General features: G+C 36.1%; 1 protein-coding gene across 4 annotated transcripts; it reads left to right on the top strand.

Annotated features, from left to right (window-relative positions):
* The first annotated feature begins 585 nt into the window (after positions 1-585).
* LOC125249990 (U2 snRNP-associated SURP domain containing) lies at positions 586-13,636 on the top strand. Of its 4 annotated transcripts, none has more exons than XM_048162275.1 (26): positions 586-748; positions 1,663-1,761; positions 3,870-3,981; positions 4,081-4,202; positions 4,294-4,361; positions 4,444-4,532; positions 4,721-4,756; positions 4,879-4,961; positions 5,074-5,239; positions 6,878-7,089; positions 7,648-7,691; positions 9,339-9,443; positions 9,976-10,042; positions 10,128-10,294; positions 10,422-10,584; positions 10,686-10,765; positions 10,860-10,947; positions 11,042-11,188; positions 11,293-11,473; positions 11,686-11,760; positions 11,847-11,910; positions 12,142-12,298; positions 12,386-12,496; positions 12,580-12,707; positions 12,812-12,979; positions 13,104-13,636. In XM_048162275.1, exons 1-26 carry the CDS (start codon positions 704-706, stop codon positions 13,240-13,242), a joined length of 2,916 nt encoding a protein of 971 aa, XP_048018232.1. In that variant the 5' UTR covers positions 586-703; the 3' UTR covers positions 13,243-13,636. The 4 variants fall into 4 exon arrangements, with proteins under 4 accessions (XP_048018232.1, XP_048018234.1, XP_048018233.1 ...); XM_048162276.1 differs by having other exon boundaries at positions 593-748; positions 11,042-11,179; XM_048162277.1 differs by lacking the exon at positions 4,721-4,756.
* Positions 13,637-14,381: the final 745 nt, after the last annotated feature.

The raw sequence follows: 14,381 nt of genomic DNA, 5'->3' as shown, positions 1-14,381 counted from the left end.
TGCAGGCTATATTAATGTGAAATTAGTGAAAATACAAAATTACAAACAAATGAACTGCAGTTTAAGACTGCTCTCATGCTGCATCAGAGTTGATTTAGAAAGTATTAAAGTAATGCAATACTTTTTAGAGAGAGTAATAAGTAGGTAATCTAATTATACACTGTTGAAGATGTAATTAGCTAGTAACTGATTACTTTTTTACCCAACACGTGGGTCAGAGCTGCCATATTTTAATAGGCCTACTACTAAACTACTGGGATTATACACTTCACTAGGCCTATTAATATACTGAAAATAACTTACAGTGGGAAAAATGGACCCTATATCTTGTTGCAAGCCAGTTTAGCAAAGCAGGAGACGAGTGAAACCAGCTGAACACCAGCTTGGCCAGCTTGAAACCGCTGGAGACAACCAGCAAGACCATTTTAAACCAGCTAAGACCAGCAAATCAGCTGCAAGCAGTAATGTTGAATCAGCTAGCCTATGTAGTGCATTGTACAAAAACAATTATTTTAAAAATGCATCCTGTGACATTTCAATGTCTTGTGCATCAATAACAGTTCACATGTATACATATACTAGTACACAGATTGTGCTCAGATGACAGACGCATACAGATCGGTCTTCAGATTTATACGTCAAATGGACTCGCTCACTGTGGGAGAGTGAACGCGCCTTACGCGCTTGCACAGTGTCGGGCAAAATGGCGGACAAAACGCCAGGTGGGGCGCAGAAAGCCAACTCTAAGGTATTTCATGACTTTTCCGCGTCATATCAGTATGTTAAAGCCGACCTTTCTTGTTTATGGCAAGAAAAGCGGAATAATGTTGTGTTTGACTCAGTAGTGTGTCGCGCTTTGATACGGAAAAGGTCTATTGAGCTGCTCGGTTGTGATGCTAACAAGCTAGCAGTGTAGTTAGCTAGAAACCGGCGGCTGCACAGATTTTTTTATAACACAAAACACTTGGCTAAAATCTGTTTTGCATATATGCTACATTTGACCCAGTTGTGTTTTTTTATTCGCTTGACCGCACCACTGATCATGGAATAAGTTAATGTGTGTTTATTGTGTGCTGACAGAGCTAACACGAACGTATCTTTACATTAATTAATGTATTACATTGATCTCTGGACGTTATACTCCTATATAGAGAAGATGGGCTTGATGTAGCGCTGTGAATATCTTATTTGCGTGTTCAAAGTTGTGCTAACTTGCTCCTTTTGCTTTGATGAGCTAGCATGATCATGTCCGTCTTTTCGATTTTACTAGCCACGTGAAAGAGTCAACAGAAAAGGGAGAAACAGCTAATATAGTATCATAAACATATTTTCTGTACTTGTGTTATAGCCACAGTAGCTCATCTGTCCTGATGTTTTCAGTGATAGGTTATTACTGCAAAGTGCACATCTTTATGCATGGCACACCGTTACATCTTTACTTCACAGAAGCTAAACAAACCATTACTGAAGATAGATACATTCATTTTTTCCTTTCTGTTTTTCCTTTCTCTAGTGCGGTTTTGTTTTTATGAGACCCTATAGGAGGAATGCATTATTTTTTCCCTAGGCATTACAACTATAGGTCTGTGTATTCAGAAGTAGATGTAATGTATGTCTTGTATAATTAATTAATTTTTTATATATATATATATTTTCATGCAGGCTTTATTGGAAAGTAAGTTAAAGGCCTTTAGTATCGGCAAGATGGCGGTTGCTAAAAGAACACTAAGCAAGAAAGAGCAGGATGAACTCAAGAAGAAGGTAAGTAGATGAGGTCCAATACCAGACTGATACCACAAATGAAAAGGTTAGTTCACCCAAAAATGAAAATTGTCATTAATTACTCACCCTCATGTCGTTCCAAACCCATAAGACTTTCATTCATCTTCGGAACACAAATGAAGATCTTTTTGATGAAATCTGAGAGATTTCTGTTATTCCATTGACTGCCTTCGCAACTAGAATCAAGTGGTTTAGTCCAAATTTTCTCAAGAGGCTCGATCACTTTTTATGATGAACATATTTAATTTAGGCTGAAACTAAATGATGCATGAGAACAAACCTCTTTCGGAAGCTCAAACGTGCTGCATAACCAATGAGGTTCATTCTTGTGTGTTACGCAGCATGTTTGAGCTTCTGGAAGTGGTTTGATCTCATGCGTCTTTCAGGTTCGGTTAAGCATCTGTTTATGTTCGCTGATCAAGATTTATATGTGAGTAAAAGCCTAAATTAAATCTGTTCATAATAAAAAGCGATTGAGTTTCTTCATCAAAAAGATCTTCATTTGTGTTCCAGAGATGAACGAAAGTCTTACGGGTTTGGTACGACACAAGAGTGAGTAATTAATGACAGAATTTTCATTTTTGGGTGAACTAACCCTTTAAATGACTGAGGATCACACACTACTAGACTTTTCAAGTCATTCTGAAAACTACAAACTCGGACATAAATGTGCAGCTCATTTTTAGGAGATGCATGTCAATTGAAAACAATATGTGTTATAAAATCGGCTCAAAATATCAACCATGGTTGAAATCCTCTGAATGGATTCATAGTCTAAAGCTTAAAAATCAGTCTGTGCCCATCATATACTGTGACTTTCTGTGAAATCTGTCAACTCTGACTGCCCAAAACCTGCAGACTGGCTGGCTTTTGGCATCTACTGTATGTTTTTTTTTTTTTTTTTTTTTCTTTAAATAAAGTGTTACTATGATTTTATCCAATCATAGTATCAAATATGTTTGAAAGAGAGAATTTTTTCCCCAGACCGACCTGAAAGTGTGTGTGATTCTCATTCATTTAGTGTATGATTTCTCTGCCTAGTATTTCATAATCTGTTCAGATTTTAAGATTTTTGTGTATTCCAGTCTTATAGGGATAGTTCACCCTAAAATGAAAGTTAAGCCATTATTTACTCAACCAGGTGTTGTTCCAATCATGCATTATGCCTTTCTTTATTTTATGGACCAAAAAAGGAGAATAAAAAAAAAAAAAAAAAAAACCCGCTCGCACTCGTCCATGTAATGGCAGTGAATAGCGACCAGCATCGAGATTTAAGACGCAACAGAATAGTCCGATGCAAAGTGTTGTATATTCCAAGTGTTCTGGGGGGTATAGGGTTTGGTAAAAAACAAACCAAAATGTGATGTATTATTTAATGAAAATCCTGACTTTGGCCGTCTTCCAACTTGTATGCTTATTCTTGGTGAGACATTGTGCACTGCAGTGGTAAAGTCTCACAAATGCACACATCTTATAACCATGCATAAAAGCCCTATCGTGTACCCCCAGAACACTTGGAATATATGACATGTCACATGGGATCATACTGATCACTATTCACTGTCATTATATGGATGTTAAGTGGGACATTCCCCTTTTGTTGTTCGAAAATGAAGGAAAGGGCATACTGTATTAAAAGAACACCAGAGTGACTACATGATGACTGCTTAATTTTCATTTTAGGGTGAATTATTCCTTTAAGATGCAAAATTCAGTATTGATTGACATTTTATTGATCCCCTACACATAATTAAACTGGTTTGCAAAAATGTTTCCCTGTCTAGTCATTCTTCAGTCACTCTTCATTACTCTGTGGCTTTTACTCTTAGTGTATCAGCTTATAGCTTTTCTTTAAATTGTTAGAATTTCACTGCATTATAGTCAGTTATTTTGTTCATAGTTACAATAGCACAACTGAGAGTATATATTACAAATAGACCCAAAAAAGCAGTATTATCAATGCACAGAACATATAAACAAGGGTAACTGTTGCATCCCCATTAATCTCACAAGTTTTATGACATAAGTTTAACATTATTCCATTTCATTCAAATTATTCCACTTCTGCAATCTGTGATTTTTGTCAGGAGGATGAAAGGGCAGCTGCTGAGATCTATGAAGAATTTCTTGCTGCCTTTGAGGGAGGTGAAGGAAAAGTGAAGACTTTTGTACGTGGTGGGATTGCTAATGCCACTAAAGGTAGGATTATCATGTGAATGTTGCAATATGTTGGCAAGTATTTGTATATACTTTCCTCTTAATTGTCCCTGCTTTAAATGTGTTACATATCCATTACAGAGGAAGCGGCAGTCGATGAAAAGAAAGGAAAGCTCTACAAACCGAAGTCAAGAATTTTGGAGGCTAAAAGTTTTTTACCTTTGGATACTCCACCACAGTTTTTAGCAATAGATAAACGCAATGTGAGTTTTTTTGTCATTTATTTTCATTTGACCTTACTTTAAAAAATCTATTTTGTGTTATTACCCATTCTTTTTCTATTATATTACCTAGGCATCGAAGAAGGGAGATAAAGAAAAGAAAAAGAGCAACCTTGAACTCTTCAAAGAAGAACTGAAACAGTAGATGTTCTTATTCTTATTTAACAAATGACAGTATCTTTAATTTGATGATCTCAAAAGTAATCCTCTGTTGTTTTTGTAGGATTCAGGAGGAGCGCGATGAGCGGCACAGATTGAAGGGCCGAGTCAGTCGTTTTGAGCCTCTTCCTACGACGGAAGGAAGGCGATCCTGTAAGTTCTTTCTTCATGTTTCTTTTCCCCCCACCAAAACAGTCAGTTTCACCTTATGTTCACTCATGGAGTCAGACCAAGTCAAGGTTGTGCCCCTCCCACATGTCTTGGCCACTGCCACAATTCAGCAGTGTATACGCTTTCAGATTCAGGAAACAAAATTCACACTGCTTTTCTTCTGCTTTTAGCGGATGGTTCTTCACGAAGAAACCGTCCGTCCAGTGGTAATTTTGTTTTATATACTGTGTAATGCAATGGCCATTTTGCTGTTTATGTATCCCATCATGGAAGAAGAGGTGGTAAAATGTCAGTTGTTATTCAAAGCTTTTGGTTTGTTTTTTTCCAGTCTTGGATGATTCAGCTCCTGGCTCACATGACGTTGGTGATCCGACAACTACAAATCTTTATTTGGGGAACATAAATCCTCAGGTAACTTTTTTTTTTTTTTTTTTTTTTTTTTTTTTTTTTTTTTTTTAATAACCACTGGTAATTGTCTCAAACCCACAATTTCCAATTCTAAAACTGCTCTTTCACCCTCCAGATGAACGAGGAGATGCTCTGTCAGGAATTCGGTCGTTATGGTCCATTAGCCAGTGTGAAAATTATGTGGCCCAGGACTGATGAGGAGAGGGCCAGAGAAAGGAATTGTGGTTTTGTAGCCTTCATGACGAGAAGAGATGCTGAACGTGCACTTAAACATTTAAATGGTAAATATATTCTTGTTCAGATCTATTGGTGGTCGACAAATATAACATGATAATAAATTGACTGATATTTTGCTTTTTTTTTTTTTTTTTTTTTTTCACATTGCAAATATGTTTTTATTTGATCTGTAAGTGATAGAGAACCCAGAACCCAGCACCATTCTTCAACATTAGTTTATTGTCATTGTTTAACAGTTCTGTCTAATAATTGAAAGGCAAATGGTAAAATAATTTTTTCATGTACTGGTGGCATTCAGCAAATACACTTTTTTTTTTTTTTTTTTACTTTATTTGTGATCTGAAGTATAAATCTGTTTTATTTTACAGTTTTTTTTTTTATATATATATATATATTTTACAATATTTATTTTCAAATTATTTGTTTCTAATAGTTTTTAAAATGTCAAATAACTCTACATTTAATTGAAGAAATTGTGATGCATGTCTTATTTACTATCTTTAAATAGTGTAATATCATATAAGCTTTATATCAGCCTTCTGCCACCTTGCTTTCTAAAGCCACTTTTCCACCATCGGGCCAAACCATTCCATTCCGTGCCTTTCCAGCCTAGCTGGTAAGGATCTGGTTTCATTTTTCACTGTGATGGCTGATAATGGAGCTCTTTGGAATGTAATACAAATACATCAGTTGTTGCCTTGGTAACACAAGAGTTTACAGACGATATGAGATGTAAATTGCGACTGTGTTTTGAAGGTTGATTGGATATTTCTATTATTAACTTGTGTTTACTTTGCTCAAATAGAGCGCTTGGCCAAATACCAAGAAACTGATAGCCAGGCAACATACAAGTGACCAATCCTGAGTGTCAACGTAACTACACGCATTCCAGCAGCATGGTTAGCCAACTGAGAATTCCAGGCCAAGAAATCGTGTTGTCGTGTATGTGTTAGGGGTGTAGCAATATATTGTGTCACAATATATTGCAATACAAAAATGCAACAATATGTATCGTGCATAGTGACAATATATATTGTAAATAGTTCACCCAAAATTAAAATTACTGTGTGAGTAAAAACATTCAAGTTTACAGAGTTTTAGTGTCAGTACTACATTAAACTACTATATATAATGTTGAATATAATAAGGCAATGGGGGAATATTTGTGGGTCCTGATAATGCCAAATGTCTTGTTACCAGTAAATCTATCTAGTCAGTGACAGAGAGCAAGCATATTAGTCTAAAATGAGTAAGTATTTTCAGCTTCAGAATCATGAATATTTTTATTCTGGTGTCACCATTGTCCTGTGGACTGGGTTACCAGCACCAAGTCCAAGCCTAATCATTTTCACCCCCAATGTAATACCACATGCAGCATTTTAATCAACAGTGCATTTTTTGTTAACCTTTTATTGTATGTCTTGTAGTATCGCAATAATATCGTATTGTGAGGTCATCATCGTGATATATTTCGAATTGTGAGCTGAGGGTGTCGTTACACCCCAATAACCGTTCCTTACCGCTCTTAGAACCGTTCAGCCCGACAGTGGAAAAGTGGCTTTAGATATCGGCCATCAAAAAAAATCAGTCGACCTCTAAAATCTATGCATTCTTTAGAATCACTTTGTGTTTGTTTCCCTCTTGAAACCAATGAATAATTTGGTAAATGCTGTCCATTTCAGGCAAAATGATAATGAATTTTGAAATGAAACTGGGATGGGGCAAAGGTGTACCAATTCCTCCTCACCCAATATACATTCCACCTTCAATGATGGAGCACACCCTCCCACCACCACCCTCTGGACTGCCCTTCAATGCCCAGCCTAAAGAGAGGCTGAAGAACCCCAACGCTCCAATGCCTCCCCCTCCAAAGTGCAAAGAGGAGTTTGAGAAGGTAACTTGGCATACGTGGGACAAAAAGATTTTGGTTAGCAAGGTCATAAATGTAGTTAGGGTAAATGACTTTCTTAGTAATGTTTGGTTATATGCATTTTATTTGTGTGTGTGGAAGAGGTGCAGACTTTTTTCGTCTTGCTCTTTTTTGCCCATAAAATTGTGCAATTTGACTAAATTAGCAATTTTTGTAAATAATTCTATATATTACATATGTACCATGCTGGTTGTACCGGTAAGTGTTTTGGACTGTAGTTTACTCATTGCACAAGACATTTGATAGGTTTTGAATGCAAATTAAGATAAAACTGTACTCCTTTGATACTGTCTGTTTGAAAGAAATGTAAAGAGACTTTTAAAAATATATTATGGATGCAGATTGTGTATGATTTCACTGCCTCTTTCTCTAAGGAATGTGTTCAGTCAAGTTTTAAAACTGACACCGTAGAACACATTTGTTGTTGTAGGAGTATATGTTGCATTTAGTGTTATGCCTGTTTCTTTTTAACAATACTCACATATATTCTATGTTTATTATCTGATGTGACTTCATATCCAGACTCTGTCGCAAGCCATAGTCAAAGTGGTTATCCCAACAGAAAGGTACATGTTTTTCTTTTTTTCCAAATTCTAATGAAATGTAGAGAACTTATCCCATCTCTGTAGTTTGAAAGATTGGCCATATCCATGCTACCAGAGACTGGTTTGAGTGAGCAATAGTTGAGGCCTTGCATGAAAATCAGGAGCAGCTACTAACAATACAAGTCACACACATGCATTACATTTCTCTACAAAGTGTTTGCATCGTACCGCTCAGACGGTGAAGTTCATATTAGTAGAGAGTACTGTGTGACACAAATTTCTGGTCAGAAGTTTGAGGTCAGTAAATATTTTTTGAAAGAATAAAATGCTTTTATTCAGCAAGGACTTAAATTGGTTAATAGTAATAAAGTTAGAGATTTCCATTTCGCTGTTTTTTTTTTTTTTTTTTTTTTACTTTCTAGTTGTCAGAGAATCCTAAAGAAAATGTGTTTAACATTGATTATAAGTGATTCTTGAGCAGCAAATCCACATTTTAGAATGATTTCTGAAGGATCATGTGACACTGAAAACTGCAGTAATGGCTGCTGAAAATTCAGCTTTGCCATCACAGGAATAAATTACATTTTGAAATATATTAAGATAGAAAGTTATTCGAAATTGTATTATTTCACACAATGTTACTTTTATACTATATTTTTGATCAAATAAAAACAGCGTTGGTGAGCATAAGAGACTTCTTTCAACACTGAAAAATCTTACCAGCCCCAAACTTTTGAACAGTAGTGTACAGTATCAATTGATGCTGTTTGGTGTTTGTAGAGCCTCGTTTTAGACAAAACTATTGTAGATGTCAGTGTTACAGCATGCTTGACAGGTTGTTCCACTAGTTTTTGAGAGAGTGGTTCAGGTTTGATCAGACATACTACATCAGATGCGATTCATTACAGAACTACTAATTTAACAACTAAAACACTACACAATATACATTCACCTAGTGTCAGTTACACAAAAAACAGCCCTCTGGCTATTGCTCACTTCAACTGCCCCAGTAGCATGGCACAAAAGCGACACCCAATCCCCATAGTCTCAGTGACCTTTGACATTGGCCTTGGTGAGCAGCACAAGTTGAACTGTCTGCAGCAGCGAGGGACCAGAAAAGCGTCACAGGATGGATTGGGGAAAGTATACAGAATGATTGCCTGACATTGGTATGATCGGCTCCAATACTTGTGATTTGTGTTTCAGTACATTTGAAAAACATCATCTGTTGATTTTATCGGACACTTCACGAGCCAGTCAGGAAGCCAATTGTTGTCCCTATCCCTTAACTGACTCTAGAAGTGCTCACATGATTTTGTCCCTCTCCATCCACACTTGTCTATTGTCAATAAGCAAGAAAAATCACTGTCACTCGGCCTCACATTTAGTATTTCAGTAGCACGTCCAGTTATAAGTTACAAGGGCAGAATGCTATGGCTGAGACTCAGATGTAGATGTAGAGAGGATTTAAATGTTTTGATTGTTACAAGCTGTCACACTGCCAGTCAGTTTTAAATCTTAAAAGCTCAAACATGTCAATTGACTCATGGATAGTAAGTGCAAGGATGTTGCATTTCATCAAATGTCATAATTTAGCAGTAGTAGTTGTTTAGGTGTGGCTGTTGATGGCGCTGAATCTGTTTCGCTTTAACTGTGTTTTTCTCGTAGGAATTTGCTCTCTCTCATCCATCGAATGATCGAATTTGTGGTGCGTGAGGGTCCTATGTTTGAAGCCATGATCATGAACAGAGAAATCAATAATCCGCTCTACAGGTGAGTGCATTTTAATGAATGAGACTTTTTTTTTTGACTCCAAGCCTTTAAAGTTGACATGAAATTTAAAAATTCACTCTATCCATTTGCCAAATGATGTTAAAAAAAAAAAAACAATAACCTCATAATTTTAAATTAAAATGTTATAACTGGATCTTCCAGTGAAATGACAGACTTCTCCAATCATTTAGTCTGCTTGAACTTCGCCCCTTTCTTATAATTGACTGCACTCTCGTATTCACATCTGCCATGGATAAACCAATGGATAAAAGTCCCCACCCTACTTTTTTTTTTTTTTTTTTTTTTTCTTCTTCTTCAATAATTCAATGTTTCGGTCAGATGTATATCACAATATGGAAGAAAAGATCTGTCACTAGTTCACTTTCATTGTGACTTGAAGGTTCTTATGACATTGTCTTAAGTGATTTAAGTCGAACATTAGTGATTTTTACAATTTTACTTGTCTTGATTGTGTATTCTGAGAATGGACTCAAATAAAAAAAATGTTTGTTTTTTTGTATTAATTCAACAGATTTTTATTTGAAAATCAAAGTCCAGCTCATGTCTATTACCGGTGGAAGTTATACACCATATTACAGGTTAGTCTTAATTATTTTCATTCTTTTGTCAAAAACGTATTGAAATTTGTCCAGACATAAAACATTTTTAAATCTCCACTCGTAGGGCGATTCTCCAACAAAATGGAAAACGGAAGACTTCAGAATGTTTAAGAACGGTTCTTTCTGGCGGCCGCCACCTCTCAACCCATATTTACATGGCACTCCTGAAGACGAGGAACGCGATGATGACGAAGAAGAAGAAAGTGGCAAGAAGGGCACCTTGAAAGACGAGTATGTCCATGTCTACGAAAAATCTGTCTTGATGGTTTCTATGGAGATATTGAATTCTTCTAGAATGGTGCTACCAGGCTTTTCGTTATTGTTGGTTATGTGTACTTAATATTCACATCTGCTGCAGTGAGAGGGATAAACTGGAGGAGTTACTCCGAGGTCTCACGCCGAGGAAGAGCGACATAGCTGATGCCATGTTTTTCTGCCTCACTCATGCTGATGCAGCTGAGGAAATAGTGGAATGCATTGCTGAGTCTCTGTCCATACTTAAAACGCCTCTGCCAAAGAAGGTTACTTATACTGCACAATTAAGATTGACAATGATTATGATTGATTTTTGTATGTTTCATTCATTACTTTTGTTTACATCTGCATTTCTGTCCTCCCTCAGATTGCAAGGTTATATTTGGTGTCGGATGTACTGTATAACTCATCAGCAAAAGTTGCTAATGCCTCCTATTACAGAAAATTGTAAGTTTTACAATTCTTTTATATACAATTAATCAAGGTATTATTTCTTGTGTGTCCTTTTTTTTCATGTGTTTGTCTTTTTATTCTTTTACAGCTTTGAAACAAAACTTTGTCAGATATTTTCTGACCTAAATGCCACTTATAAGACAATACAGGGCCATTTACAATCAGAGAATTTCAAGGTGCGCCATCCGGCTCTCTCATTTTTAACCCACCATGGTTTTATAACAAAGTTAACTGTCTGGATTTGATGTTTCTCAATTTTGGTCTTCACAGCAACGAGTAATGTCCTGTTTCCGTGCGTGGGAAGACTGGGCTGTGTATCCTGATCCGTTCCTGATTAAGCTTCAAAACATTTTCCTGGGACTCGTCAGTCTCGATCCTGAAAAGGAGACTGAAGAGCTGGTGCCAGAGGTTAGCTTGGTAGAGATTATCATTCATAGATTGTCAATGGTAAGATTTGAGTTGATTCATTGCGTGAATCAAGATGGACTGAATGATTGGTTGTTTATTGCATTTTCACTTAGATCCCAGAAAGGACTGAGGACATTGATGGTGCTCCTATTGTGGAGGAGGAGCTGGATGGCGCTCCTTTGGATGATGTTGACGGCATGCCTATCGATGGAGCGCCAATTGATGGAGCACCACTCGATGACCTGGATGGAATGCCCATCAAGGGATCAGATGATGATCTGGATGGTATTCCTTGTAAGAATGCTTTTTTTTTGTTTTTTTTTGTTCTTTTTTTACGTTTAATAGACTCAACTCCCACTTAGTACCCTACTTAGTACACTTAACACATCACTCTATTCAAAGTTCTAAAAGAAAATACTTTACATTTACATTAGAATTGCTAAATTTGATGGCAGATGTTATTTGTTTTGGAATAATTTAAGTGCTGTTTTTTTTCTTTTCTTCAGTTGATCAAAAACCAGGTTTTAAGGTCGCTCCTTCAAAATGGGAGGCAGTGGATGGTGCTGCTTTGGAAGCTCAAGGTTAGTCCAGATGACATTTATCACATTATCTAAACCTTAGTTTCCTCATCATGTACACATCATAAAATTGATTTTTATGTTTTTAGCTGTAACCACATCAAAATGGGAAATCTTTGATCTGCCAGAAGAATCTGACAAAAGTAAAACAAGGTATTTCTAGTTCTACTAGGCTTGAAAAACTTGATTATTAAATGTTAAAGGATATGCAAACATCTTAGAAAGTTCTATACTGATTTTTTTTTTTTAAGCTCCACTCTAAAATATTGAATCTCTATCAAATGATTTTTAAAATTTAGTAATCACAAAACTGAAAAAATGACTGAGGTGTGGGAACACTAAATTTCATGCCATTTTGATCTCATTTTCACTTTCTTTTAATAGTTCATCACGAGAAACTGATAGTAAAGACTCTCTCAGAAGTTCCAGTGCTGCAGAGCAGCAGTCCTACAGTAATCCTGTTAGAGAAGAATATGATTCAAAGTCTGCGAAATTTTTTGAGATGAGCGAAGAGAAACGTGCCAAACTAAGAGAAATTGAGGTATGCCTAAATGCTAATAAGTGTACTAAACACATTCTTGAAGCTGTTTAGAGATCCCAGTCATGTTTTTCTTTGTCTGTGTTACAGCTTAAAGTCATGAAGTTTCAAGACGAGCTTGAATCTGGAAAAAGACCCAAAAAATCTGGACAGAGTATTCAAGAGCAAGTAGAGCTTTACCGGGACAAGTTACTACAGCGGGTTAGTATCAGCTTAATTGTTTTTGACATTCCTTTTAGTGCTTCTATTTTGTTTGAAACCACTATTTTTTGGACATTGTTCAGGAGAAGGAGAAAGAGACTGAGAAAGACAAAGAAAAAGAGAAAGAAAAAGAAAGAAAAGATAAAGAAAAATCTGATGTTTCCCACAAAGAGAAGGACAAAGATGAATCCACACCAGGCAGAAAAGAAAAGTAAGATACCTGCATAAGACCCTGAAACTCCTTCAGCAAATGAGTGAACGTCTATCAGAAATGGAGAACTCTGAATGCATTTAAGATTTTGTGTTTATTTACAGAAAACGGAGGCACAGTCCCTCCCCCAGCCCCACCCGAAGTAGCAGCAGTAGGCGCGGCAGGTCGCCCTCACCACGATCAGAGCGCTCTGATAGATCCTATACAAAAGACAGCTCTAGATCGTCTTACAAAGACTCTCCAAGAGACAGTAACCGCAAGTCTTCTAAAAGGTAAACTAATGATTTCATCCCTTCATCGCAGCATAAAACTCAATCCTGTGGGTTGGGTTGTTTTGTCTTTGTCAGTACATGCATGTTTATGGAACTAATCTCTCATTTTTAAAAAATGTTTTAGGTCTCCTTCACCCCCAAGAACACCTAAGAGGTCGCGTAGGTCCAGATCAAGAACGCCCAAAAAATCTTCAAAGAAATCCAGATCTCGGTCACGATCGCCTCACCGTTCTCACAAGAAATCCAAAAAAAGCAAACACTGAGACTTCTGGCTATTATGAAATATGCCTGGTTTGTCTTTTGTGCCTCAAATTTGTCCTGTAAATCAGTGTGAGGGACATTCCCTCAATAACCCATCCTTGTTTTGAAGCTCACTCACATTGGCACAAGAACAGTGTTCAAGGGTCATCTAATGGGTGTTTTATAATGTCATTTAGGAGCTTCCTTTGATGTTCCAAATGTCCGAAAACAAAATAACTGCAGTGGTTGGGGCAATCTTCCTTCAACATAAAAACTATTGTCTTATCCTTTTTTTTTCTTATTCTTTTTTTTTTTTTTTTGTCATTGTTTTTAGATCCCTTGAAACTGACTTAAATTAAAATAGTGTAAGTTTCAGTTGTATAGATGTTTGCTTTTCAATAAAGACAATTTATGTGACTTCTCTCTGAAATGCCTTAGTATTTGCTCTTGCATACTTCCCAAATAAACATCCCCCGATTTCACAGAAAAGGCTTAAGCTAGTCCCAGACTAAAAGCAGCTAAAACATGCATGAACTGAAAACAACTTACACTGACATATGTTAAAATCTGTCAGTGCCATTGTTTTGTCTCAAGATGCACACCAGTAATGTTGTTTTCTAGGGCATGTTTATAAAAGATACTTAAATGCCCTAATTGAACTAAGGCTTAATCCCGGCTTAGTCTAAGCCCTGTCTGTGAAACTGGGCCTTAGTGTATTAAAATAACGAACCAATTTAAGATATTTTATAAACATTTAATTCTAAACCAGGGATTTTCAATTTTTTAGTTGACCAAATAAGGTCAGTGTTGCTCAAGGGGGAAAATGTGTATATTATTATTATTATTTTTTTTTTAAATTATACAAAAACCCAATTTATACTTACAAATATGGGTAAAATGTTTAGTTTTTATTAAATTTGTATGTTTTACTCACTATATTTCTGCACTGTTCGATTTTAAAGCTACTTTATTCTAAAGTAGAATTTGTTTTATTTCTATTTATTTTAATTATTGTTTTTTCTTTATTTGAATCAATGAATCCATATTTTAATCATGTTTTATTTCATTAGGTTAATTTAATCGTATTTATTTTAATGTATTTATTTATTTATTTATTTATTCTTTTTGTTTGTTTCCACGGATCCCCCTAGCACTCCTTTGT

The sequence above is a fragment of the Megalobrama amblycephala genome, linkage group LG17, assembly GCF_018812025.1.
Source record: "Megalobrama amblycephala isolate DHTTF-2021 linkage group LG17, ASM1881202v1, whole genome shotgun sequence".
In the NCBI taxonomy this organism is placed as follows: Eukaryota; Metazoa; Chordata; class Actinopteri; order Cypriniformes; family Xenocyprididae; genus Megalobrama; species Megalobrama amblycephala.
The sequence above is the reverse complement of the archived record's forward strand: the minus strand, read 5'-3'. Positions and strand labels throughout refer to the sequence as shown.

What these genes read in the sequence shown, in the direction of transcription:
- LOC125249990 (XM_048162275.1), top strand. Translation starts at nt 704, where the DNA reads ATGGCGGACAAAACGCCAGGTGGGGCGCAGAAAGCCAACTCTAAG. An exon ending in AAGGGCACCTTGAAAGACGA is followed by an intron (nt 10,295 to 10,421) that starts GTATGTCCATGT and finishes CATCTGCTGCAG; the next exon opens with TGAGAGGGATAAACTGGAGG. An exon ending in ACACCAGGCAGAAAAGAAAA is followed by an intron (nt 12,708 to 12,811) that starts GTAAGATACCTG and finishes GTTTATTTACAG; the next exon opens with AAAACGGAGGCACAGTCCCT.